The 27,244-nt window shown below is 48.6% G+C and overlaps 1 protein-coding gene across 1 annotated transcript; it reads right to left on the bottom strand.

Moving 5' to 3' along the window:
- Positions 1 to 2,114: 2,114 nt before the first annotated feature.
- Positions 2,115 to 23,547, bottom strand: Mrps5 (mitochondrial ribosomal protein S5). The gene is made up of 12 exons (XM_047523095.1): positions 23,313 to 23,547; positions 20,883 to 20,963; positions 16,483 to 16,620; positions 14,039 to 14,164; positions 12,086 to 12,319; positions 10,972 to 11,006; positions 9,348 to 9,438; positions 7,126 to 7,172; positions 6,789 to 6,846; positions 6,457 to 6,519; positions 4,892 to 5,028; positions 2,115 to 2,486 (listed from the first exon to the last, which is right to left on the bottom strand). The coding sequence occupies exons 1-12, from the start codon at positions 23,368 to 23,370 to the stop codon at positions 2,262 to 2,264; spliced, it is 1,293 nt and encodes a 430-aa protein (XP_047379051.1). The 5' UTR covers positions 23,371 to 23,547; the 3' UTR covers positions 2,115 to 2,261.
- Between the last annotated feature and the right edge of the window lie 3,697 nt (positions 23,548 to 27,244).

The raw sequence follows: 27,244 nt of genomic DNA on the forward strand, positions 1-27,244 counted from the left end.
CAGCCTCCTGAGCAGCTAGGATTACAGGCGTGTGCCATGCAACCAGCGCACCGAGTTATTTTTAAGATGGCATCTTATTTCTTTGTTGGCTTACTAGCTACAGCCCTGTGTCACTTTGGTGACTCCTTTACAATAGGGTTTTAGCATACCTTTACCTTAACCAGTCCACCTTCAGATGATCCTGCTACTCCAGGTGTGCAAGGGCCCTGTGGCAGCGTATGTCCGCATCTCCCTGCCTGGTCTCTGTTATCATACATTGTACATCTACTTGTGTTTAAAAAAACAGGTTGGCGTTATTTTTGCTTTAACCACTCAATTATGTCTTAGAGATAGTAAAATTCAGGTGGGGGGAGGATATGTGCCATCCTCTGTGTGCTGGGGCACCTGCCTAGTTGCCACCTCATGTTCTTCCTTCCTTTGGGCAGATTAAGGTTTCTACCTGTGAGCATCTTTCTTCTGCTTGAAGAATTTCCCTGATTCTTGTGGTACAGGTCTGCTGATTCTTTTGGATTTTACGATGTCTGGAAAATCCTTCATTTTACCTTTGTTTTTGAATATTGTCATTAGGCAAAGAATTGTAGGGCTGCTGGCATGGTGGCACATGCCTGTAATCCCAGCAGCTCGGGAGGCTGAGACGGGAGGATCCCAAGTTCGAGGTCAGTCTCAGCAGTTTAGCAAGGCCCTAGGCAACTTAGTGAGACCCTGTCTCAGAATAAAAAGTAAAAAAAGCTGGGGGTGTGGCTCAGTAGTTAAGCACCCCTGGGTTCAATCCCTGAAACCTGCCCCCCTCAAAATTGAAGGTGGTGATAGTTTTCTTTCAGTTCCTAAACCCGTTGGCCCACTGCCCTCTAGTCTGTATTTTTTGACAGGAAATCTGCTGTGGTCTGTGTTCCTGCTTCTTTGTGCTGCTGGCTTTTGAGACTTCCTCTTTACTGCGGGTTAAAGACACCCGATCCACTCGTTTCCCTGACAGCCCTCTCACCAACGCCAGTCCTGGACTCGGAGGGTCCGGTCCTGAGGGGGGCCCCTGCAGCCCCAGGTTCTCCAGGCAGCACCCAGGATGGCTTTGCTCCCCATTTCTTAAGGATCACTGCCCTTTGCTGCCTGGAGATGAGACACTGAAGGAGGGAGGGGACCCAACACGACAGCTTTCCAACAATGACCACCTCAAGTGTCCCGGGAAACGGGAACGCAGCCTCGCCCTCACCCAGCCACAGGGCCGGCTCCGCGGCTCTCCCTCTCCGGCGGGTGCGGCTGAGGGCGGGGAAGCCGCAGCAGGACCTGCGCTTCCTTGCCACTCGGTGGCCATGGTCACGCTCACCAGGCGTGACCACTCCACCACCGGTGTGGCCCAGGAGGCCACAGGGACAGCCGCACCATCCCGGGGTTTCAGAACAGCCACCAAAACGTGTGGGACACAACCACTCATTGCACCAGAACCCAGGCGACCGACCGAGGGGACGGTGGGAGCCAACACAGGCGACCCCGATGTGGGACAAGGATTCAGAGTAGCCACGTGGAAATGCTTCGGCGGGAATTACAAACAACCCTGAAGCAGCAAAAATGGGAAAGTCTCAGCAAAGAAACGGAAGACCTAGGGAAGGACCGAAGGGAAATTCAGAGCGGAAATGCACGAGAGCCGAATGAAAACTGGGTGGATGGTCCAGGAGCAGCAGCGGCAAGAGGAAGCCATCCTGAGCAGTGACAGAACCAGCCGCGCTGAGCAGGGCAGCGCCGGGCTGGGGGCTGGGGCAGGGCTGCCAGAGTCGGCAGGGACCCCAGGGGCGGGGAAGCCGGGAGACACCGACCGGCCCCCAAGAGCAACTCGGGAGCCGCGCATCCTCCAGGGCCCGTCCTGCTCCTGGAACATGCTCAGTGCAGCGCGGGGCTCCCTCCACCAGGGCAGCCCGGCCGCGTGGGCGGGGACAGGGCGCGAGGCCACCTCACTGCTTCCGGACCAGCGTGGTGGTGGCGGCCGCGACCACGCGCTTCCCGTCTGTGCAGCGGCTGCTGCGGGGTCTTCCCTCTGCCCACTTCATTTTCTTTTGCTGGCCTCGGTGAGTGTCCAAAGTCGCCTGGAACTGAGGCCTGGCGTAGCTCATGTGCTCCACAAATCAAAACTAGAATTCTTTATTTGTAAATAAAGAAGTAAAGGTTGGACTTTTCTCGAAAAACCAAACCAGGTGACGTGGCAAGGTGTTTAAGCGGGGGTCCCCCGGCGCCAGGGACAGCAGGCACGGCTGCAGCGGGCGGCCGGAAGGTCAGGTGGCGGCCCTCTTGAGACCTGCCCACACCGAGCGCTTCATTCCCTGCGCGGCCTTCACCTCGTCCCAGTCCAGCTTGACGTCCGGAACCTCCTCTTCTGGCTCCGGCTCCTTCCTCAAGGCCCCCCGGGGGGAGGCGACCACAATGGGCAGAGGGCCACATTCCTCCCGGAATTCCACCACATGGAGACCCTTCTTGTCGGCCAGCTGTTGGTGGGTTTCCTGGGAGGGACCACAGTAGGGACAGCAGTTAGGTCTACAGCAACTACGGGCACGGAAGGCGCCACCAGCCAGAGGCGGGCACGGTACACGCCAGAGCTCCGGGGAGAGAGCAGCGCCAGCTGACCTGGGTCAGCGCTCTGGTTGAACCACAGTGGCCTGTCACGGGGGGATGGCCTCCGCCCCACCTTCCCACCCCAAACTGGGGTACAGGACGGGCCTTGCCTCCCAAACTCCCCAGGCACGTGCCCTGCTAGGCCGAGTGCTGAGCGGAGCCCCATGGAGCCCTGAGAGCCACCTGCCAACTCACAGGAGGTCCAGGGGGGGCAAAGAGACAGAGGACCCCACAGGTCCTCCGGAAGTCCTGGAAGCACTACAGGACAAGCCACTGGCCCTCTCCAACACAACAGCGGCAAGGGAGAAGAGGAGGCACGGGCAGAAGGAGGCTCAAAAGACACGGCAGAAACTTTGGATGTGCTGCTGTCTTCTGCAACCCGATTGGAACAAATTGTGTGAAAAGATTGGATATTTGATAATACTGAGTCACTATGAATTTTTAGGAAAGATAAGTATCATGATTCCTTTTTCTCCAAGTGCTAGGGATTGAACCTGGGCCTTAAGCGTCCCAGGCAAGCGCTGGGCCACATCCCCTGCCTGGGAAGCAGTTTCTGATTCTGATCTTTGAGAGGTACACTGCAATATCTATGAATGAAATAAAATGGTGTCTGAGATTTGGTTCAGCTAACTGGGTGAGGTGAGGTCAAGAAACAAGACTAGTTCTGGACGGGGTGGGAGGGCTCTGGGGATCACTGAAGCCACAGGTGCCACAGAAGCCTGGAAACAGGCCAATACATTTAGCAGTTTATTCATAGAACCTGAAAATGCCCAATGCGTTTAACCCCGTGTTTCCACACCATGGCTGCTGTGTACTGTTCTAATTCTCTAAGTGTTTATAATTGGAAAAAAGATAAGCTGTTTTGCTGGGCTTGATGGTGCACGCCTGTCATCTCAGTGGCTCGGGAGGCTAAGGCAGGAGGTTCGCAAGTTCGAGACCAGCCTCAGCAGCTTAGCAAAGCCCTCAATAACTTAGTGAGACCCTGTCTCAAAATAAAACATAAAAAGAGTGGGGGATGTAGCTCAGGGTTAAGCACCTCTAGGTTCAATTCCTGGTTCCGGAAAAAAAAAAAAAGATAAGCTGTTTCATGAACAAAATGAAACAATTCAAACTGGCCTTACAATCAAAGGCATCTCACCTAAACTGGTGGCATTTTGTCTTTTTGAGTGGTGCATTAAAACACAACTTTTTTCCCAACTGGTGGCACTTCAGAAGAGGTGATAAACTGATCACGGCAGCGATTTCAAAACACCAGGAGAAAACAGAGCATGTGGACAAAACCTCAACATGGACACCAGTAAGGAGGAGCACCAGCTTCGTCACACAAGCCAGCGACCTCGACCAGCCTGAGTCCAGGAGTGCTGTGACTGTGCCAGAGAGAACCACAGCACGAGGCCGCTCCACACGGACCTTCCATGCAAGGCCTTTAAAATGCACGTACGCACATACGTGAGCCACGATGACGTGTGTGTGAAGATCATGGACACGTCACTGCATACATGTGCGAAGATCACAGACACGCACACAGATTACTGCATATGTGTGCGAAGATCATGGATATGCACACAGATTACTGCATACGTGTGTGAAGATCACGGACATGCACACAGATTACTGCATGCGTGTGTGAAGATCACGGACATGCACACAGATTACTGCATGCGTGTGTGAAGATCACGGACACATGCACACAGATTACCGCATACGTGTGTGAAGATCACGGACATGCACACAGATTACTGCGTACGTGTGTGAAGATCACGGACACATGCACACAGATTACTGCGTACGTGTGTGAAGATCACGGACACATGCACACAGATTACTGCGTACGTGTGTGAAGATTACGGACATGCACACAGATTACATACACAGGAGACACTCTTATGTGTGACTTAATACTTTGTGTACATATGCCGCAAGGATGACATTAGCAAAGTCTCTTTTATCACTTCTGCACCGTTGGAGCTTTAGAACAAGCACATATTCTTTTCATAATAAAACATTATAATTACTGGCTTTTAAAAATACTGAATTTTGAAACTTCAAGAACTCCATCTAATTATCATGAACTCTTTTTAAAATCACTTTCTTCTTTCTGTTTTCTTACTGGTGCATTATCACTGCTGCTGCACATGCTCACAATCACTGAGGCCTCTCGAGGGGGCCTGACTAAGGGGGTACAGCCACACGTGGCACGGGATGCCCATGTCCTGAGGTGGCCCCGGAAGACGCTCGGCACCCTGGTCTGAGGCACAGCCAGACTTTCTGCTCAGACCCCAGGGAAGGTTACCTGGCGGGAGAGCGCGTGGAAGAAACCCCGGGTGAGGTTGAGCATGTTGACGGAGCCGGAGACCTTGGCATACATGTCCTTGATGCCAATGAGTCGGCAGATGGTGATGATGGCCCGGTGGCAGCGGAGGCCGTATCCTAGGAGAGAGGAAGTGGGCTGCAGCACCCGGGCTGGCTTTCGCGTGGCTCTGGGTTTAGGGAGTCACCATGGCGTGACTTCCAGGAGGACACATTTCAAGACTTCAGCAGAGCATCTGCCTTGAACTCGGTGGGGACCAGGCTATTACTTAGACTGAGGCCAAGGTGCCTGGGCACGATGGGCCCCCTGACCACACCGGCACCTGGGCCCATGCCTGGTCGTCCCCGAGGGACACCTTCGACCTCACCCTCCTCGAGTGCTCAGCTGCCCTGGCAGCGACAGCAGTTTGCTCTCCTGGAAACCCTTCTGGCTTGGTCACAGCCTCTCCTGGATTTGTGACTCCTGCCATGGCCTTCTTACCTCCCTGCTGGCCTCTAGCCCTGGGGTGGCCTCCCCTCCAGCTACACGCTGCTCCTGGCGGCCAGCAACCCCCTCCAGAAGAGCTTCGGAAACAAGCCAAAGCAAGGCTCCCGCGAAGCCTCAACGGCCACTGCTCTGCATAAAGCATGAACGAGCTCTGCACCAGCCCCCGCACCTGACCTGCCCGTCTCCTGTCCTCACATGGCCTGTGCCCCGAGAGGACACTGTACAGGGGGCACCCCCAGCCTGGAACGTTCGACCAGGCCTGCCGCCTCTGACCCTGGTGCTGAAGGTCAGCCCTCTTCCGTCAGTGACGAGGAAGGCGCACAGGCACTCGGCTAGGCTGCGCAGGGCCGCGTTGCTGAGGCTGGCCCAGAATTCAATCTTCCTGCCTCGACCTCCCGCAGTCACTGGGATCACAGGTGTGCGCCCCTGTGCCCAGCTCCCGACCCAAACTTCCTGGGATTTACAGAGCTACAGGCACATGAAACCGTTTCTAACTGTAGAACTACCAGCAAAATGCAAATCGGAAAGTTTAAGAACCCTACACTGAGAGTCCCTGGGCGTGACTGTCCCCAGGACCAACGCTGCCTGTGGCTCGTCCACAAGACAGGGAAGGCCACTTCTGCTTGCCCAGGGCCTCAGTGAACAGAGATCACAGAAGATGTCCACCAGCAACCCTGGACGACGAGGGGCTGGGTGGAGCTTAGCGACACGCAGGCTTCGCATGCGTGGGGCTCTGGGTTTAATCCCCAGCACCAAAAAACAAGCCCAACACCAAGAGACCTGCAGCACGTGAGTGGCAGGAAGAAACCTACCAGCTGGGTGAAGTCTCCAGCAGGAGCCACCCTGTCGCTCACCCAACCCGACTCCCGCCACCTGCTCCGCCCGCCCCGGCCACTCCCGGAACAGGCCTGGGCCTGCGCAGCCCGAGCCTCCGCTTCCCCAGCCTAACACAGGCCTCCCCGCTTGGCACTCTCAAGATGAGTCCAAGCAAAGGTAAACGGTGAGGCGCGGAGGGGACCCTTGATCTCTGCTTTATCTTCAACCGAGCGCTTTCCAGTTACCTCTGGGCTGTTTCTTCATCTTGATGTGGGTCCTCTTAAATCTCAACGAGATATCATGGAATACTGGAGGGCAAAGCAGACACAGGAGGGTCAGGAGTGTGACTTTAATGGCTGTAAAAGCCACAGAGCCCGGGGGTCTGCCCTGAGCGGCCAGCCCGCAGGACACGGACACTGACCCCGCTCATTCTGCCTTCCCGGGAGACCAAGCTGTCTCCTCGTCTTGCACATTTGCAAGGACGCAGTCACAGAGAAACACGAAGACCGCCACGGGGCGTGTTTCACACCGCACGACAGTGGCACCTGCGAACCCACGAGATGAGGCCGGCACTCACTTGTGTGGTCTTCGTACCGCTCGATGTAGTACAGGTAGTGAATTGCTTTGTTCTTTGCCTGAAGAAAAGAAGGAAAACATTCTCCTAAATCTCTCGCTGGATTCCAAAAGCATCTTTTATAAAACATTTTATCATAAAAAATTCCAACTATGCCGAATTTCTCATATACACTTGTAAAAGATAAGGACTTAAAAAACCTAGCCACAGCGTCATTATCACACGTACACTGACAACTCCATAGGTTCCCGGACACTCACTGCCTGCCTGCTGTGCCCCCGGGGTCTGACCCACAGCTTATTATCCTCTAAGTGTCAACAAAGAAAAAAAATGCACATACCTTCCTGAAAGCATCTACCCGATCGGTAGCTTTCCCAATGGCAAAACCTTTAAAAGAAAAAGCACAACTGTGAAACAGGAACCGACTCTGGCCCAGGCTCTGCCTCCCACCAGCTCCCAGTTTGGGGTCCTGCGATGTTTCACGCACTTCTTCTTTAACTGCCCACAGAATACCTGCTGTGCACAACCAGCCAGGCAGAAGGCCAGAATCTGTTCTGAGGCATTCTAGAAACTTTACATTTGGATACATAACATTATCTTGCATAAATCTCTAATAAAATGAAATATACTCAATTTTAAACATGAAGTATGCTCTATATTTATAATATAATGTTTATATATAATGTTTTTGGACATTTGTGGAAACATAAAAATAAACAGAAGGGATGGGAAAAAATACATTGCTATAGAGTAAAACTGTGATTTCAATGGAACTTCCAAGGGGAATTTAGATTTTAATAAACCAGGAAAATAAAACCAACAGTTTCGCAATGTGTAAATGCTTAACCCTGAGAAATGAAGTTTATCACAAGTTACAGAAATGCTTCCATTACTTGCTGCCACCATTATTATTTAATTAGAAAAAAGTATTTTGTTTTTAAATTATACACAGGAAAACACAGTACGCAAGACATGAGATATGCGAGACATCTGAGACCTGGGATAAAAAGGTTGTGAACTCCAGTTCCTAGTTTAAACAAACCAAGCCAAGGAGTTCTGGAGGAAGTATGGGCGGACTTATTTACAATCTTCAAATGGAGGCTTTCTAAGCAAAACAAAACCAGAAGCGATCTAGGGCTGATAAATTTGCTATATAAAAGTTTAAAACTTCTGTGGATTTTAAAGCTTCGGTGTGGAAAAAAAATCAAAACTAAATCAAAATATCTGAGAGACAAAGAGCTCATGTCCTCAACTTACAAAAAGCTTATCCTAATCAACAAGGAAAAAAGAACAATCACCCAATTAAAAAATGGGCAAAGCCCCTGAGCTGACAGACTTCCTAAGGGAAACGGAAAAGGCCAGTGAACATGCCAAATGGCGTCCACGCTCTCCTTACTTAAAAAGAAGTGCAGATCTAAAAGAGGAGAGATTTTCAGGTACCACACTGCCAATCAGTAAAGTCGATGATATTCAGGGCCAGGAGGTGATGGTTAGAGGAACCTAGGCTGATGCAAACTCTGAGCAGGCGGTCTGGCGGTGCTTAACATTTGAACGGAGCAGGGCAGCAATTTCGAGATATTTCCCTATCGCTATACTTGCAAAGGTTCAACAAACTCTATGGACAAAAAGGTCAGTTTTTTTATTTTTGTTTTTTTAAATAAATGATACAAATTTGGAAACAAAAAATATTCAGCAATAGGGAACAGGTAACAAAAGTCTTGTCTGTGCATACACTGGAACACTATGCAACCAGTTCCAGAAGGAAGGAGAATCTGCTATGCTAACGGAAGATCTCCAAGGGCCAAACCAAGCAGGAGCAAGCAGGGTGCAAACCCAAGGCTACCACGTGACCTCTCTGTTAGGCTTTTTACACAAAGGAAAAGGGGAGGACGTGGTCACAAAAATTCTGAAAAGACATTTTTGAAAAGAGACAACAGTAACTGCTCACCATGGTTTCTTATAGCAACCCACTATCTATCATGTCTATTTTGCTTGAAAGCGTCAATATGAAGCAACCAACAGTTTCTCAGCTTTATGTGACCGTATTTCAAAAACTAGATGTTCACTGGGGAAACTTTAAAGAAAAGTCTAAAAAAGAAAATTTAAATGACTGGCAAATTTGCTGACCTAACACTTAGCAGTGTATAGTCTAGTTTTTTTCTTTGCATATGAACGACTTAAAAAAATCAAGATCACATGCCGCCGTTTGAACGTTATTGTGTAAGCAGTTTTTCAGTTTTTAAATGGCTGTAGAAAATGACACTGTCCAGCTGCACTGTTTTTGTAAGTAGGCCCTACTGGACTTGTTCTAATTTTTCACCATTACACACAGTACAATGGTGTCTTCAGTCCTTCAAAAGATCCACTGTCCTCAGATGCAGGTCGTAAGAGCTGATCTTTCTTTACTCCAAGAAGCTTTGTGGTTCACCACAAGGTCTGTGAGCCCAAACCTCTAAAGTGAGGCCAGCAGCACGGCCCCAGCTCCCAGCAGGGCCGGCCAGGTCTCTGCCACCCGCTAACCCCAGTGAACAACCACCTCCGTGTCCAGCACCAACCACTCACCAGCAGCACCTCTCCCGTTGCCCACAGCCACCAGGACACGGACAGATCTCTTTCTTCCCTCCTTGGCTGTCATATTGAAAACATTTCTTACCTAAAAGACAAAAGCCTCATCAGTAAGATACCTGAAGAGAATTCCAAAGCAGAGGACGGGCACCTGCTGGCTCCCCAAGAGGTTGGTGCGGGGCCCAGCACCCCCAGTCTACAAGCCCAGAAACAAAATCCCCAGACGAAACCTCCTCAGGAGCGCTTCCTCAGAAACAGGCGGAACTAAGACTTTCTCCTCCTATTTCACAGGGTTATTAGGAGATTCAACTGAGATGTCCTTTAAAGGAATTTGTGAACGTACAACTTAATACACCCTATTTTTTTTTTTTTTTTTTTTTTTTGCAGTGCTGGGGACTGAACCCAGGGCCTTGTGCTTGACAGGCAAGCACTCTACCAACTGAGCTGCACCCGTAGCCCAATATACCCTACCTTAATAAATGTACACTGGAAAGAAAAATGTGTGGATTAAACTTTGAACAGACTGACTGTAAGACGTATTCCAGTATCAGAGATACTAAAATACCTTAGAAATGAGGAAATGCAACATAAAGAAGTAACTTTGCAGGACTAGATCACTATGTTAAGGATTAGGCTTAAACGAGAATACAAAATTTGGAAATACCCGCTAATTATGAACTTCAGGAAAATCTCCAATTTTTTCAGCCTATTTTGAAGTCCAGGAACCATGAAACTATTAACTGAACTGCTTAAATGGCAGCTGGCTCTGGCTCATGGTGGCCCCTGTCCTAGGAAATGGAGTTGAAGGAAAGGGAGGCTGAGGCCACTCTCGTGGATGATCCTGCAGGAAACAACCTGCATACGCAAGACTCTTCCAATGGACAGACCTTCAGAAGCCATGGACTGGGCTGGGTGCGGTGGCACACTCCTGTGATCCATGGGACTCGGGAGGCTGAGGCAGGAAGAAGGAAGGTCAAGGCCAGCCCAGGCGACTTCGCAGTAAAAAGGGCTGGAGATGTAGTTCAGTGGCAGAGCACTTGCCTAGCAAGCATGAGGCCCTGGGTTCCATCCCCAGCATTGAGGAGGAAACTGTAACACGCAATGGGACACCAACATAAAATATCTATACACGTATTTTAGGTTCCATGATGAAACTACTATTGAAGAAACAATAACAAATCCAGAGGCTTTGCCACAATCCGCTCTACCAATCGCTCCCCATTATTAAACACTGGTTAATCACACTATGCCAGCTCAGAGACGCTGCGGCCCTGGAGAAGGCCCTGGAAGGGCCGCTCAAGTGCACCTGATGCACCATCGCGAGGAGCCCAGAGGCCATCTCCTCATGCAAAGTGGACACCGGCCTCAACCCGGAACTTTCTGCGCCTCCTGACCAGCTCCCTGAATCGTGTCCAGACACGACTGGGCTGCAGCTGAGCGAGGCCACCAGGCAGCACGCTGCAGCTCTGGGAAGGAGGACCTCCACGTTCTGCCACAGGACCTCAACTTCACAGTCCCTAAGAACCAGGGCGGCAGTGGGGACCGCCAATACCTAGGAACTGAATTCAAGTCCCTGAGTCGGAGCCGCGCCCACCCCGGGGCGACCTCTCCGGAGGCCTACCTCGAGGATCCTGGAGTCAAAGTCCTCGTATGTTTCTACAAGGAGAAGAGAAACAAGCACACAGGTAAAGGCTCGGCGCTGCTCCCGTGTGACAGCACCCCCAGGCGCCGGCCGACTTCCAAACGGGAAGGCCCTGCTCCCTGGCGCCACCTGGAGGCCGTGCCCTCATGAGCTCAGCCACCGTCTCCCTGGCGCGGCCTCCTCCCTCCAGCTCCCACCCTGGCTGACCAGCGGTCTCTGCTCTCCGCGGCGCCGTCTCAAACGCTCTCGGTTTTAACTTATTACAGAAAATCTGTTCCCTGAAAAGCCAGGAGAATGGCATCAAAGCTCCCGGGCGCGGCAGGCAACCCAGGGCCGACCTTCTTTCCTGGGAACTGCCCGAGTCCCACCCCACGGGGCAACCCTGAAGCAGTGCCCAGTGTCACCTTGGCATCAAGTACTCTGGTGGCCTGACAGCTCTGGACGGAAGCCACCAGCTCCCAGGTGAGCTCCCCACCTTCCCACCAGCGCTGCAAGGCTGCCCCTGCTTACTGACGGGTCAGCCCATCTGTCCAGACCCTGGATCTGGTGGCTGGGAGCTGGGCCCGTGGGCTGGTCCTCCCCTCCCCAACCTCTGTCCTCCTGGCCGAGGCCTGGTCCACTCCGTCTCACCGCCACACCCTGCTTGTGTCCCCCTTTCCCACCCACTGGCAGGAGCCAGATTTCCAGGTGGATGTGCCTCGCCTGGGGAGGGGGACCTTGTTTTCTAATTCGGCCTGAGTGCTGTCAGTTTTTTTCCACGTTTGCTTCTGAGAAGGTTTAATGATGGCCCTCCAGTCTCCAGACTGCCGTTAAACAGCGTTCCAAGCCCGAGGCCACGCGTTGGGACACGCTGCTCCCTGACACGCATCACCACACCTAAGCCACAGGCTAAGGCGCTGGAGCCCAGACTCCCCATCCTGCTGGAGAGCGCTTCTTGGTCATGGGCCTCTGGCGACCCACAGAATACGGCTGGGACAACAGTGTGGAACTTAAAGACGGCAAATCCTTTGGAAAAGGTCATCCAGACACCCAAGTCAACACCGTGCAACGACAAATCCTCGGCACAGGCGCAAGCAAAGCAGGCCCCGGCTACCTCCGTTGGGACCGGGGTCCGGGGGGCCGAGGCTGAGGCCGCCCCACGAGTTCCCGCTCCAGCCGCGCTCCCGCTTCACTTTCGTCCTCCTCTTCCGGTCCCACTCTTCCCTCTGCTGCAGCATGTGGGCCGCCACCTCCTCCTGCGCCTCCTTGCTCCTCTGGGCAATGGTCTGCACGGCTCCGTTCCTCACCAGAGGGGCGTTCAGGCCCGGCCACAGGAAACCCGAGCGCCCTGGAGGTTTGAGAACACAGGTAAGCAGGACTCCTGGAAGGTGTCCACTTGGCACGTGTTAAATGCCCAGCACAGCGGGGTGGAGCTGAAGATCACGAGGTCACTCTGCAGGTGACCTGGCGTTACCACATCGTATGCAGATATACCCACAGGCGTTACTGCATTTCACTGTCACCGCGAGAAACACTCGCGAGGTGCATGTGCGCCGAGGCAAGGATGTCTGCTGAGTTGTCACCGCGAGCAAGCCCAGAGTCCCCCGACCGAGGAACGGCTGGGCGGCACGACCCACAGGTGCAATGCTCTGCAGACTCTAAACGAGATTGCTCTCTAGATTCAGACGTGGCATGATTTCTAAGACGTGTTGTTGTTATTATTTTTGGTTCTGGGAAATTGAACCCAGTGGCGTTCTACCATGGAGCCGCACCCCCAGCCCTTTTATTTTGCGAGAGTCTTGCTAAGTTCCTGAGGCTGGCCTCAGACTTGTCATCCTCCTGCCTCGGCCTCCCCAGTCGCTGGGGCTACAGGGGTGTGCCACTATGCCCAGCCCCTGAGACTAATATTGAGTAAAAAAAGCAGATTGTAAGACTGCATGTACATGTGGTATACTTCAATTATCTTTTTTTAAAAAATATCCATTTCTTTTAGGAAGTTTATACAAAAGCACTGGAAAAATACTGAAAGAATACCAAAATGAGACAGGGGCCCCCCAGGGGAGACCATGGGAACGGGGATGGCAGCCGGGGCATCGGGGCGTTTAGCCTTCTCTACAATCTGCATTTTTACTGAGAAGATATACACACATTTTTAATACTGTGAAAAAATTAATTTGGGCACAGTGTGGCATGCCTGTGGTCCCAGCTAGTGGGAGGCTGAGGCAGGAGGGAGGGTTTAACCTGCAAGTTTGAGACCAGCCTGGACCAGATGGCAAGATCCTGTCTCTAAAATAATTAATAATTAATTAAGTAAAAATAAATAACAATTGTTAAAAAATAAAACAAGATACGATAAAAACATCCGGGCAGACATGCGATGTTGGAAGCACAGCGCGAGGTGCTCCCTTTATTTCTTAAAGGCGGTTAGTACCCAAAACGATGAGTCGACAACCACAGTACAAAGCAAGCCAGTTCAAACTCACCATCCTATTTTTATTTTCCAGAGCAGGAGTGTAAACAATCACATTAGCAAGTGAAGGACCAAGGCCAAGTCCAGCCCACCAGCGGTTTTGTAAACAGTTTCATGGGGACACACTGTGCCTGTCCAACCACGCAATGCCCGCGGCGGTGTCTGTGGGACAGCAGCATGGCCGGGCAGCGGCGGCAGGCCCGTGACCCTCAGAGCTGCTCATTTCACCGTCTCTGCAGGGAAGCCCGCCAGCTGCCCTGAGCCCCGTCTACCCACCAGGGGCTGCAAGCCCCCGCCGCACAGGGCCTCACCGCGATGCCCCACAGGGGCCCCGACACTTCCCGATTCATGGACCCCTTCTCTGGCAAGCCACCTGGTTGGACTCTGAACCATGGATCCCAGTGCCCTTCCTGAGAAATGGGCTCATGTTTCCAGTTTGCCAAGTATCCGTGGAACCTGGGGTGAACACTCCCAAAGCACTTGACTCTCTTTAGAACTGTTGGCCTTTGGGCCGCCCGGGCCTCCCTCCACCCAGCTTGCTTTCCCGCCCCCGAGTTCAAGGCGGAATCTGATAACAGAACGAAAAGCAAAAAGTACCTTCACCAATAATCTGACCCCTGTTCAAATCCTTTCTTCTCTTTTTCTTGCTTCTTTTCCCTCTTCCTTTTCTGGCTCCAGCACCAGTCTCTGCTAAAGCCCCTTTCCAGAGCTCATCTGCTGTCACTGTAAGGAAACAGGGTTTTTAAAAAATTCTGTAGTGGTAAAGCAAAGATCTACACTCTCCTAAGAATAAAAAAGGCCAGAAAAGGCCAGCTTCAACCACATCACTGAGGTAATGAAAACTAAATAAAATCATCCTGTGAACATAAAACACGGTTACATTTGGAAAGTACAAGAGGAGACAATTCTGCTTCTTTTGTCCACAAAAGACGGCCAACATTAAGTCCCGGTAAGTCCCTGAGGTTTGCCAATCATGAGTCAGGTCTCTTTCCTATCCGCTGGCCCCCATGACAACCGCTGAGATAATCAATAACTGTCCTTCCTACATGCAGCTTTCCTGATTCTAACGGGAATCAATATTTCAACATAAACCCATCAAACTCTGAATTTGGATGGTTTGCTGTATTCTATCAATGCCTTAATTGTCTCTATTTCCTTCAAAATGAGATGCTCAAATTCACCTTGAACTCCACTTAAGATCTAACCAATAATAGCAAAGAGTGAGTATTTGGGTGTCTGATAGCAAATGCCGTGCGTGCACCTGTGCGTGCGTCTTAAGTTCCGTGGGTCACTCACTCTATGTAGACTCTGGCACTGCTGGCTTATTTCACCTGTGAATTTCTAGGGTCCCCAAATTCATTTGCACCACACATTTCAATCAGTATTTTCCCCCTTGTACTTGTAGAATATTTGGGATGATGACTGGGTTTTCCTGGTGTAGCTACATCATTTACTGGACCTAAACTCTGCATACCAAGGACTTCCAGCTCTCGACGGTATCACCAGCCATTTTATTACCTGAGTTTATATGTACTGCCACCTTGTTTAATAAAGAATCAGCGACACACCAAGGTCGTCCGAGTTAAAAAGTTAAGATGATATATACTTAAAAAGCTGCAATGCCAAACATAGTCTGGAAGAAAAATGAGTCTCTCCATCTCCTTTTATGAACACTTGAAGTTCAAAAGCTCTAGCAGTGTGCTTCCTAGAAGGCCTGATCTTGGCACTCTGGGTGCATGGAACGTGCTCTGGAATGTCACACTTCCCACGCTTCCACCTGCAGAGTGTCCCATGGAGCATGGCTCCTCCTCACGAGCCAGATTCCACCTTAAAGGCTGATCGAGCTCAACCCTAACTCACAGTGAAGGACCACAGTTCAAAAGGAAGCACCTCAAACTGAACACTCCTAAAGGCCACTGTCCTCAAACTGCTTAACCGTGATGGTTCTGATAAAGGCCACCAAAAATCCAAGAGTTCCCTTGTGACGGGGGTCGTGGTAACAAGTCAGTCCACCACAGTCTTCCTTCACTCCAAATCAGGATCGGCAAACCATTAAGACAAAGAGGGATTCAGTTTTAAAGGAATGTGGCACTGAAACAAAGCCTACTTTACATACTGTAAGAGGAAAACAGAAATTCTAGCCACATTTGAAAAAGAGACCAAGTCAGAGGGCAACTTGTGAATATCATTACCCTATTAAACATGTTTTAGATCTTTTTTCAGATACATTATAAAATATGAAAGACAATATAAAAATTAATCATAATCCCACCATCACTGCTAGATCAGAGTGTGTTTTGTCTTTTGCTTTATACATCCCTATATATTTGAGTGCACTTGTTTCAAACAAAATGGAGGTTAGAGCACATGCACAATTTTGACTGTTATACTGTGAATCTTTTTCCATATTCATAATTATTATTTCCAATTATGTTTTTTAATGCCTGCCAGTTGACTTAAGTTCTTAATTTGTTTTTTGTTTTTTTTTTTACTATTTTACTATTTTAACTTCAAGTCTAAGATTCTGTATAACCTGAAAGGCTATTTGGAATAGATTTACGAATTGTGAATTGCCTTGGTCATCCTAAATCCTGCCTAGTGCTAAACTGTAAACTCCACCTACATTTATTACCCAACAAGCTAATTTACTCCAGATTAGATTTTCAAACACTACCACAAATAGGAAGTGTTAGTAGTGATCTCTTTAAATTAACTTTTATGATGAGATGTCCTATTTCAACTAGGCTGAGCTTAAAACAGTGAGTGCATTCTTGGTGTGACTCTAAATCAGCAGGGTATTTGGGGCACCATTCAATACCCTTTAGGCCTCAGCTGCCCCAAATGAGGGGCTCAAAGTAAACGAGTGCTCTCCAAAGTACAGCTGCAGAACATGGTCTGATTCTAGGTGCTGCACCAACATGAATTTTTATTTCAATAGTCACTAAAATGTTAATTTGTTTGAGAAAGAAGAAAAATCAAGACACAAAAGCACCTCCTAACTTCCTGTTTGGGGAGGTGGAAGTGTGTGCCATTCCACGTACATTTAGTGAAGAAGCTGTAGGGTCTGTGTGGCTGGCCTGCTGAGCTGCCAGGAGGAGAGACACAGCACTGTGTCCGCAGCGCACGGCTCAAGCTGGTGAACTGGCAGCTGTCTCTGGTCCCCCGCAGCAACAAAGGGCCTACAGAGAGATGAAACAACAGGGTTAGTCGCTCCCTGGCTGCAGAGCCACCAGCACCAAATAATTGTTACTGCTAAAAATAAGTCACTAAAATTCCAATCTTTTAAGAATCATATTTTGAGGACAATTGTTCTTTAAAAAATAAAACCAAACTTTTGACTGACAGCAACCTAAATGCCCATCCTAGTTAGAGAGGGTACGGTTCATTCACAGAGTAGATGCCACAGTCTCAAGAAAGCTCTGTACAGCCAGGGCTTCTGCCCTGTGTTACCCAACCCCAGCTCCCTGGGCTACTCTGGGCAAAGGGTGCCCCCTGCTGGATGCACGGGGCACTGGGCAGATGAGAGAAGAACTGCAAATGAAACCCATCAGAAGATCAAGGTGCGAAGCAACGTTCGGAGGACATCCTCCCCTATGTTCAAAAACAAGGAGGGAGTGAATGCATTTTACAGACCAACCCAGAAGAGCACGCAGGAACTGAGTAAGGGATCTCTGTGGACGGCAACGGGCATTTAAGGCTGGATATGAAAGACCTGCTTTTTTGTATTTTGGGGGGAATTATTTTTTAACTGCATGCATCTATAACTTGAGAAAATGTTTTAGAACAGCCATGTCTGAGCGGAGACTATCTGACCAGGCCCATGGATGGTGGTGTCAGGGGAGGGAGAGGGCAGAGTGACAGGCACGGGTGGGTCTGAAGGAGTGGAACAGTGCTAGCAGGTCAGATTCTCGAGCTCTGCCTTTCCCTAGAGAAGTGGCAGGATTAAGACAGCCTGGAGGGAAAGGGGCTTCAGGGTATTGGCTTGAAAAACAGAAAACCAAAGAACGACAACAGCTATTTTGGAGACTACGTGAGGTTACGTAGAAAACAGTAAGAGCAGCTTCATCAGCAGGTTCCTGCTAGGACGTAAATGGCCACAAGGAAGAAGTCGGTCAGGACGGGGAGAACAGCATCAGACCGCTGCAGGAGCCGTGGAAATACCTGCACTGCACACAGACACCAGGACACAGGGATGATCGTGATTCTGGAGAGCACTTAATACAACCCTTTTGTTTCATAAAATAAGAAATGTAAGTCTATGAGATTAGAGGCTTGCCCAAGTCCCAAGTTACTGGATGGGATTTCACCACCAATTCCAATTCCAGATGATTGCTCACCTGTGTGGAGGGAAACCTCACAGAACACACAGAGGTCCTCCGACCTGTAGGCCACCTGATGAATTACTAAACAAAAATGGAGCCAGAAAACACTGGGTCTTCATTTTTTAAAAACTCAGAACTTCGTCATTCCAAATCTCATTATGCTTACACATTTTAGCTTTTCTTGTAAGCCCCTTCATCTTCAACACAATATCTTAGTATTTCATATTAAGACATTTCATCTTGCACTGTTTATCATTATAACTTTTGATGTGTTTCAAGAAGTGTAAAAATCACTATCATATTTTTTTTGAAAGACTGAAATATCATTCATAGCTAATAATGTACCCAGCTTAAAAGAATTCAATTGTCAAAAACAGAAAGAAATCAACTTTAGAATTTAGAAATAGCCACTTTTTTTTACGGGTGGGCAGGGAAGAATTGGGGATTGAACCCAGGGCTGTATATGTTAGAAACAGTCACTTTTGCTGGGTGCAGTGGCACATGGCTGTAATCCCAGTGACTCAGGAGGCTAAGGCAGGAGGATCACAAGTTCAAGGCCAGCCTCAGCAACTTAGCAAGACCCTGTTTCAAAATAAAACATAAAAAGGGCTGGGGATGTGGCTCAGTGATAGGGTGCCCTGAGTTCAATCCTCAGTACCACCAAAAGCAAAAGTAATTTTGCATGCACAGTTATACAACTGGCTTTGCTTACATTGTTATGATTTGTTGTTGTTGTTTTTCAGGGCTGAGGACCGAACCCAGGGCCTTGCGTGTGCTAGGCAAGCGCTCTGCCTCTGAGCTAAATCCCCAACCCCTGTTATGATTTTTTAAAGAAGAAATGTTAGCAGTTCATGCTGAGTCACATTCTGAAGCCCAGTTACAGATCATCACCATCACCTCACTTATCAACTCTGTTCTGATCCTTTGAGTTCTTATTAATTTCAGGCCATGAAATCCCAGACTCAGGAAACAACCACCCTGGAGGCCGAAGTGGAACAGGCCTGAGCCCTCAGGTGGGGACTTGGGAGCTTCCAAGGTTTCACTTCAGCCTACAGCGCTTTCCACATCAAGAACTCCTTCCTTCTCACTTGGGTCGCTTCTAATAAATCAAACTGGTTGGTGAGAGATTTTAGAAAAATTATTACTATGTTTCTGACCGATCTGTTGCAGCATTTAGAAAAATACAGTGATAGGTACCAAGGAAAGTAATCAACTTCTAAAAAGTCAGGCAATTATTAATTCTAGGAGAGAGACACCATAATGGTAGAATACTCCTAGCTCAGCTCTGAATATACACCAATTTACTAACAAGAACAAAGCCCAGAGATTCAGTCAATTATGCTTCTAATGATACTGAAAGAAAGTAAAGGTAACAATAGACTGCTAAATCTCCAATTAGCATAAAAATGTTGATCAAAGAACAATAGACTCATGGATGATGATACATAGTGAGGAGATGGGAGCAGAAGAATGGAGGAACTCTGGATTGTGCAGAGGGAAATGGGGCGGGAGGGGGTGGGGAAGGAAAGACTGTGGACTGAGACTGACATCATTACCCCATGCACATGTATGATCACACAAATGTGTGGATCTACACTGTGCACAACCACAGAAATGAAAAGATGTACTCCATTTGTGTACAATGAATCAAAATGCAGTCTGTAAAAATAAAAAGATATATAAAAATTGAAACAAAAAACCAAAAAATAAAAAAAAAAGAACAATAGACACAACCTGTTTAGGAATATAACCAGGAAGATGAAAGAACTGAACGTGTGCCCAGATGATGGGCAGGAGAAGGAAGGACTGTGAGTGAGAGCTGAGTCTTTCACTACCTTTTGGAAGCTCAAATTTTTTTTTTTTTTTACTTTCGGCGCTAAGGATTGAACTGCTGGCTTGCGCACGCCAGGCAATGGCTTGACCTCTGAGCTACACCCCAGGTTGGAAGTCGATATTTAAGAAACAACACAGAAAGGCTCGGTGGGGACAGCTATCCCTAGTTACAGCTAAGGAAACCGGAGCTCTGAGGCGCAGAGGTGGGACGTGGCAGGGCAGACTTTCAGCTGTCACTCCAAACCAGAGCCCTTCCCGGGCCACCTCTCAGCAGAGACTGGTCTGCACTGGTCTTCCTCCCAGAAGCCTTTCCCAGGCCCCACACCAGCTCAGTCAGGGCAAGGCCTGGCACATGCTAGGGGCAAATAAGCCGTTTATAAATGAGCGAGTGAATCAACCAAGCAACAGATCAAACTGGTTGATTTGCAATGTGTGCGGGATGCCGTAGGAAAACGGCTACTATGGAAAAGCCTGGTCAGGGGGCTTCTCCCAGGACCTCCAAACAAGGCATCTCACAGGGGGGTCTGCAAGAGGAAAAGGCAGAAGACCAACATGGAAGCCCCACTCTCGGGAGTTCCAGAAGTTCACGGTCACGGCGGGAGTTCAGCTCTGTCCGGCACAGCCCACCTCAAAGGGCTGGGCTTCCCTGCACAGCTAGGTGGCCCCGCCTTCCCAGGTGAAGAGAGGCCCTGCTCTATGTCAGGGGAAGTCTGTGCCCACAAGGGGGCGTCGCAGCATGCAGACAGCTCCGGGGCCAGTCCTGCCTGACTGGCTGTGTGATTTTTTTTTTTTTGGGTACTAGAGATTGAATTCAGAGGCACTTAACCACTGAGTCACACCCGTAGTCCTTTTAATTTTTAATTTTAAGACAGTCTTGCTAAGTTGCTGGCCTTGAACTTGGGATCCTCCTGTCTCTGCCTCCCAAGTTGCTGGGATTAAAGGTGTGCTCACTGCGCCTGGTCTGGATTGTATGACCTTGAACAAGTCACCTGGCCTCTCAGAGACTCACCTTATCATCTCTAAAATGGGAATAATCTCATGAAAACCAGTGGAGGACTGAACAAGATAACATGCTTTAAGCCTAGTACACAGCAACTACTCAACACATGGTGACGATTATTTTTTAAAGCCTTGAACTACAACAACTGCAATCATAAAGCTTTGAAAAATACTCAAGACTGTGTGCATTGCCCTCATAAAGAGCATGCCTTGTTCATTTACATTTTAAAACCTACAGAAACCATTATTAAGTCTTATGAGAAAAGGTAGTTCTTAATGAAACTCACCATTGCTCAGAGTGGTCTTCAGCGCCAAAACAGAAGCTGTTGGAAAGCTATTCGGTGGAAGCTGCCTGCACCAGAAACGACCTGTCAATCAAAAAATAAATAAATAAATACATAAATAAATAATTTTTTTTTTTTCCTAGTGCTGGAGTTGAACCCAGGGCCTTGAGCCTGTAGGCATGTGCTTTACCACTGAGCTACAACCCCAGGGCCCTGGGCAAAAAAATTAAAAGATACATTCCTACATGGAAAGGAACCTTTAAAATAAACTTTAAAATAGTAACAAGAGCCGGCTGCTGTGGCACACACCCACATTCCCAGATACCAAGGAGGCAAAGGCAAGAGGAACCCAAGTTCAGGTCTCAAAATGAAAAGGGCTAGGGATGTGGCTCCATGGTAAAGCCACAATCCTCAGCACCCAAAAAATAAATAAATCAGAAACGCCCACAGAATAATATAGAGTTAAAGAACTGAGACAAGTGGACAGTGACTTCCCAGCTCAGTGACCACTGGCCACCACCGTCACAGCCAACCAGTCACCACGACTGCAGTCACCTTAAAAATCCCTCTGCCAGTCAGGTGCGCCTCTGCTGTGGTCTCAGGCCACTTTGTTCAGGTCTCAGCATCAGCTGGCCACAGGATAAAGGTCTCCCAACCGTTCCCCAATCTCTCCCCTGGAATTTACCGCCTTTCTACAGTAATAGGCTTAGTCACTTCACAGTTCAGACATATCCTTCTCTGGCTCCCTGGGGCCAGGTTACAAATTCCCAGCACAGCCTGCAGGACAGCCAGGTGGTCCCAGGTGTCCCCAGCCTCCTGCTGCTCCTCGCCCTCCCCCCCAGCCATCCAGAGTCAGTCTTGAACTCGCTCTGCTGATACACCAGATCCTCCCGGTGTGTGGCACAGGATCCCTACTCGCTCTGCAGCCCCCACAGCACCAGGCTCTCAGGCATCGCCTTGTGGGAACCTTCACACAGCAAGGTCCTCCAGAAAAGGCTTGGGCAGCATTTATGGGTAACTGATTTTTGGCCATGGCCATGGCCATTCAATGGGGAAAGAAGAATGTGTTAAACAATCGGTGTTGGAACAACTGGGTGTCAACACACAGAAGAATGAAGGTGGAGCCCTACCTCACACCATATATAAAACAACTCAAAATGGACTAATGACCTAAAGGTAAGTGGTAGAAAATAGATTAGTGGTGGCCTGGGGCTGGGCACCAGTGGGCAGCTGAGGGCAATGGCTAAAAATTTTCCTTCTTGGAGTGATGAAAATGTTGTAATTAGATTATGATGATGATTGCACAGGTTGTGAAAATACTAAAAACCAGTGAATTGTGCACTTCAAATGGTTGAAATGTAAGTGAATTGTGCACTTCAAATGGTTGAAATGTAAGTGAATTGTGCACTTCAAATGGTTGAAATGTATGGTATCAGTTATAGTTCAATAAGGCTGAAAAAACAAAAACCAGTTATACACAAGAAGACAAAAAGAGGAAAAAAAAAAAAAAGACTTTGGTGCAAAAGCCTTATGTCCCTTGCTCAATCAATGTGCCTCCCTCCGCCATCCGGATAAAGAGTATAATAATAATAGAATCTACTTCATAAAGGGATTGGGAAGACAGTGAAGGAAAATGCAGGAACAGATGAAGATAGTCGCTGGCACAGTTTAGGGTTCATGAAGGAAAACAGTTATTTGAAAGGGGCCTTGAAATAGGAGAAGATGGGAGAAGAAAAAAATGAAGAAATAGGAGACAATCATAGGACAAAAGAAAAGAATATCAAGGTCAGGTTTTCTGCCAAAAGATTGCTGGTCAAACTTTTTGCTGCAAAATGGGTTACCAAAAAAAAAAAAAAAAAAGAATCTGTGGGTTTTAGGGGGCTTTGCGTTTCAGAATTAGAAATGCTGGCGGTGAAAGAGCGCAGAGGAGGCAGGTGTCAGCCAGGCGGGGCGGGCCGAACGGCGACAGTGCATGCGGACGTCGAGGCATCCGTCTCCGTAACGAGGCCACCGGTCAGCCGGAATTACGCAGACCGAGGCCAGTGCTATCCGACTCCACCTGGAGAACGACTCTTGCCCTTTAGAGCCTCGCTGGCGCCGCTCAGCCTCGAGCCCTGGGTGGGCATCACCCTGTGAACCTGGAGGTCGCGCCTGCCCGCCGGGAAAGCGATGCTTGCCAGTCCCTCTCCTTCACCGAGCATGCACGAGCCGTTGAGTAAACCGAAACCAACCCCGATGAGCCGTGTCCAGTTCACGGTCATTTTACAGTCAAGCGCCCGGATACCCAGAGAGGCAACGAACGCGCGCAAGGTCACACAGCGGACCGGGCAGGACGGGACAGCCACGTGAGGCTGCTCGCTTCCCTCCGCCCGGACCCCCGCAGGCCCCGGCGAACCCGACTCCGCGCGCTCAGAGCCCCGTCCCCGCGCTCACCCGCCGGGACGCTGCACAGCACAGGCAGGCGGCCCGCGGCGCGGACCGCAGCAGCCATGCTGGAGCGCAGCAGCGATGCCACCTCCCTCCGAGGCAGCCACCCCTCCGCCTGCCGCGCCGCTCCTCGTCAAACCGCGGGCCCCAGCCTTTGGCTGGAGGTCCGAGCCCCGAGGACCACGCCGCAGCACATAGCGGGTTGGAGGAATTATCCGAATGGGTCACAGGGTAGGCTGCGTCAGGCGCAGCCGCGGACAGCTCCGCGGGGTCCTCGCGCTAGGACCCGGGGCGGGGCCTTGGTGGGGCGGGGCCTTGGTGGGGCGGGGCCTTGGTGGGGCGGGACGGGGCCAACCCAACTCTAGGAGTTCCGCGCCGGGGAGGTTCCGGATCAGATCAAGCTAACGCTGGTGCGGACGGTGGAGGTCGGAGGTGGCGCTGCGGACCTCGCGAGGTGCAGACAGCGATGGACAGGCCAAGTGTAGGGAGGATCCATAGGGTGGATGAGACAGACGAAGGATGGAGAAATTGATACCCTGCTCCAGGAGAGCGCTGGAGTTTTTTAGATTAAGCCCTTTGATTGCCTTGAATTTCACGTGCATTTCTGCATTCGTTCTGATTCAAACGTTTGGTCACACACGCATATCTCAGCCCTAGGCCATAATTTTTCACTCATCTCAGCTCGGCTTTATGCAATCTGCTTTTGCACAAATGCACATACCTGTCACAGAGAAACGACAGGAATCCTGTAAAAAATTAGGAATCCTGCTCAGATAGTCTCTAACGCTTGAGATTAGGGTTAGAATGTTCAAATATACAGAAAAGTAAAAATAGTGGCAAACTAGAGTGAAAGACTATCAAGACTGCCACTGCGGAGCTTTGTGGCAGAGTGGGATCAGACAAAAGTCCAGTATGGGCAGCCCAGGTGGCAAGTAGCCAACTTTGCTGGTCTGGTCTGTGTTGACGTGAAGCCTTCAAATGCTGTAAGGTCAATAGCAAATTTGGTTTTGATTTTGGTTGGCTTATTGTTTGTCTTTAGCTTTTTTTTAAATATATTTTTTAGTTGTATATGGACACAATACCTTTATTTTATTTATTTATTTTTTATGTGATGCTGAGAATCAGACCCATTGCCTCACACAAGCTAGGCAAGCGCTGTACTTCAGAGCTACAACTCCTGCCCCTCTAACATTTAGCTCTGAAATAATTATAGATTCATAGAAAGTTGCAAAATTGTACAAAAAGATCTCATGCACCCTTCCTCCAGTTTCCCACAATGGTAATATTTTACAGAACTGTAATGTGAAAACCAGGAAGTTGGCATTGATCTAATCCACTGAGTTTGTTCAGATTTTATCAGTTTTGCATGCACTCATGTATGAAAGTGTGTGTGGAGTTCTATGCAATTATAGCCTTAGGTTTCTGTAACTACCATCACAATCAAGATACAAAAAGTTCCACAAAGATCTCTCCGTTTCACCTTTAGAGACCCACCCATCCCTCTTCTCTCCTCCCTCCCACCACTTTGAAGCCTTGGCAACCACCAATCTATTCTTCATATCTATAATTTTGTAAACTCGAGAACATTATATAAATGGACTCATGTTGTATGCAATGTTTTGGTTGGCTGTTAGACTCTTGATGTTTACTCAAGTTGTTTTATAGTTTCTTACCTTTATTACTAAGTAAAGGGTTATGGAAAATAATATTCCTGCAAGATAACCCCCCAAAGAAAAATGGAGAGAGGTGCAGCCCGGGAGGAGGGCAGGGAAACTAGCCAAAGATTAACCTCCCAGCAGCCCTGGGGGAAAGGGGCAGATACTGAATGCTGGGCCTTAAAACCTTGACCTTCCCCCATGGCAAATTAGAGGCACAGCAAATACCAATCGGCAAGATTTGAGTACTCATCCCTGGGATCTCGACTCTTACCTCCCCAGACAACAATGAGTTAAATTAAAGCTTTAACCTACAAACTAGCCCCTGACCGTCAAAATTGCACGTACATGGCTTCCAATGATTCCATCATCCTCGTTGTACCCTATAAGACCAAAATCCCCTCTGTAACTGATGGCTATTTTCCCATCTGGAAAATGGGCCCCAACAGTGCCAAGTCCACAAAAAAATAAAGGCTTTTCTGAATCCGTTGAGGTCTGCTTCGCTTTTGCGCTTACACTAAGTACTTATTATTACCACCATTTGTTTAACCAGTTACCCCTTCTAGCATATTTGGTTTGGTTTGTTCCCAGTTCGGGGCTATTTTAAACAAAGCTATCATAAACACATATGTACATTTTTTAGACATTTACACTATTAAAAATTGTAAACTACATATAAACGTTACCATCTTAACCACTTTTAAGTATGCAGTTCGGTGGTATTAAATAAATTCATATTGTCATGCAACCATAACCACCTTCTATCCATAGCGTTGTCTCATCTGTGTCGGGTTGGTGACGGAACGCCTGTAATCCCAGCAATTTAGGAAGCTAAGACGGGAGCATCATAAATTCCAGGCCAGCCTCAGCAACTTTAGTGAGACCCTGTCTTGAAATAAAAACAATAAAAGGGGTAGCAATTCAGCTCAGTGGTAGATGGCCCCTGGATTCAATCCCTAGCACTGGGGGGAAAATGTGTTACATCTTGATAGACGGAAACTGTACCCATTAAATGCTGACTCCCCCTTCCGGTCTCAGCCCTGCCATTCCACTTCGTGTTCCAATAAATATGATGGGGCTGGGGATCTAGCTCAGTTGGTAGAGTGCTTGCCCTGAGTTCAATCCCCAGCACCGAAAAAAAAAAAAAAAACCCAAAAAACAATAAATGTGACTACTCTGAGTACCCCATAGAGGTAGAGTCACGTGGTATTTCTCCTTTTTCTTATTTACTTATTCACTCAGCATTATATCTTGAAGGTCTATCTTTTTGTGGCACTTGGCACAATTGTCCTTTTTAAGGCTGAATAACATTGCATTTATGTGCATACGCACGCATGCACACACCTCCATATGTATGTCATGTACACACCTGGTGCATATATATAACTCCACCCCCTGTGGTGTTTATCCAGCCACCTGTCCATGGACAGTTGGGTTATTTCCACCTTTTGTCTGTTGTGAGTAATGCTGCTGTGAATATGCGTGTATCTCTCTGCGTCCCTGCTTTCGATGCTTTGGAGTACATACCCATTCCACGCGTGTTTTTGCATGGGCATAAGAATTCAGTTCTCTGGAATAGATGCCAAGCAGTAAGATCACTAGATGTATGATTAGTAGCTACTCAGTTTTTAAAGAAACTGCCAAACTGTTTTTCAAAGTGGTCTTAGCACTTTATGTTCCCACCTGCAATGTGTAAGAGATAGACTTTCTCTGCAGGCTCACTGGCATGTAATGCTGTCACCATTTTTAAAGCTGTTCTATTAGGTATAGAGTGACATCTCGTTATGGTTTTAATTTACACTTCCCTAAGAGTTAATGACATTGAACTCCTTTTCGTGTGCATGTTTAAATTATCTGTGTATCCTTTTTGGTGAAATGTCTGTTCATGTGTTTTGCTCATTTTCTAGTTGGATTGTTTGGTTTCTTTTCTTTCTTTTTTCCCCCAGTATTGAGGATTGAATTCAGGACCACACACATGCCAGGCAAGAGCTCAACCACTGAGCTACATCCCCAGCCCTGTTTGATGTCTTTTACTGTTCAGTTGGAAGAGTTCTCTATTTATTCTAGGTATGAGTCCATTTTCAAATAGACTATTTAAAAACATTTTCTCCCGGTCTATAGCTTGTCTTCTCATTCTTTTAGCAAGGCCATCCAGCCGTTCACCAAGTAACAGTTTTTGATTTTGATAAGGTCCAGTTAATTAATTTCCTTCATGCATCATCTTCAGGTATCATGTCTAACAACCATCTCCCTAATTTGTGGTCCTAAAGCTTGTCTCCTGTT

Source organism: Sciurus carolinensis, chromosome 13 (assembly GCF_902686445.1).
Source record: "Sciurus carolinensis chromosome 13, mSciCar1.2, whole genome shotgun sequence".
Classification (NCBI taxonomy): Eukaryota; Metazoa; Chordata; class Mammalia; order Rodentia; family Sciuridae; genus Sciurus; species Sciurus carolinensis.

Coding starts and splice junctions, on each gene's coding strand:
- Mrps5 (XM_047523095.1), bottom strand. CDS start 23,370: ATGGCTGCTGCGGTCCGCGCCGCGGGCCGCCTGCCTGTGCTGTGCAGC. Junction 12,320..14,038: donor GGGTCAGATTATTGGTGAAG/GTACTTTTTGCT, acceptor TCAAACCTCCAG/GGCGCTCGGGTTTCCTGTGG. Junction 6,847..7,125: donor GGGTAGATGCTTTCAGGAAG/GTATGTGCATTT, acceptor TCTTTTCTTCAG/GCAAAGAACAAAGCAATTCA.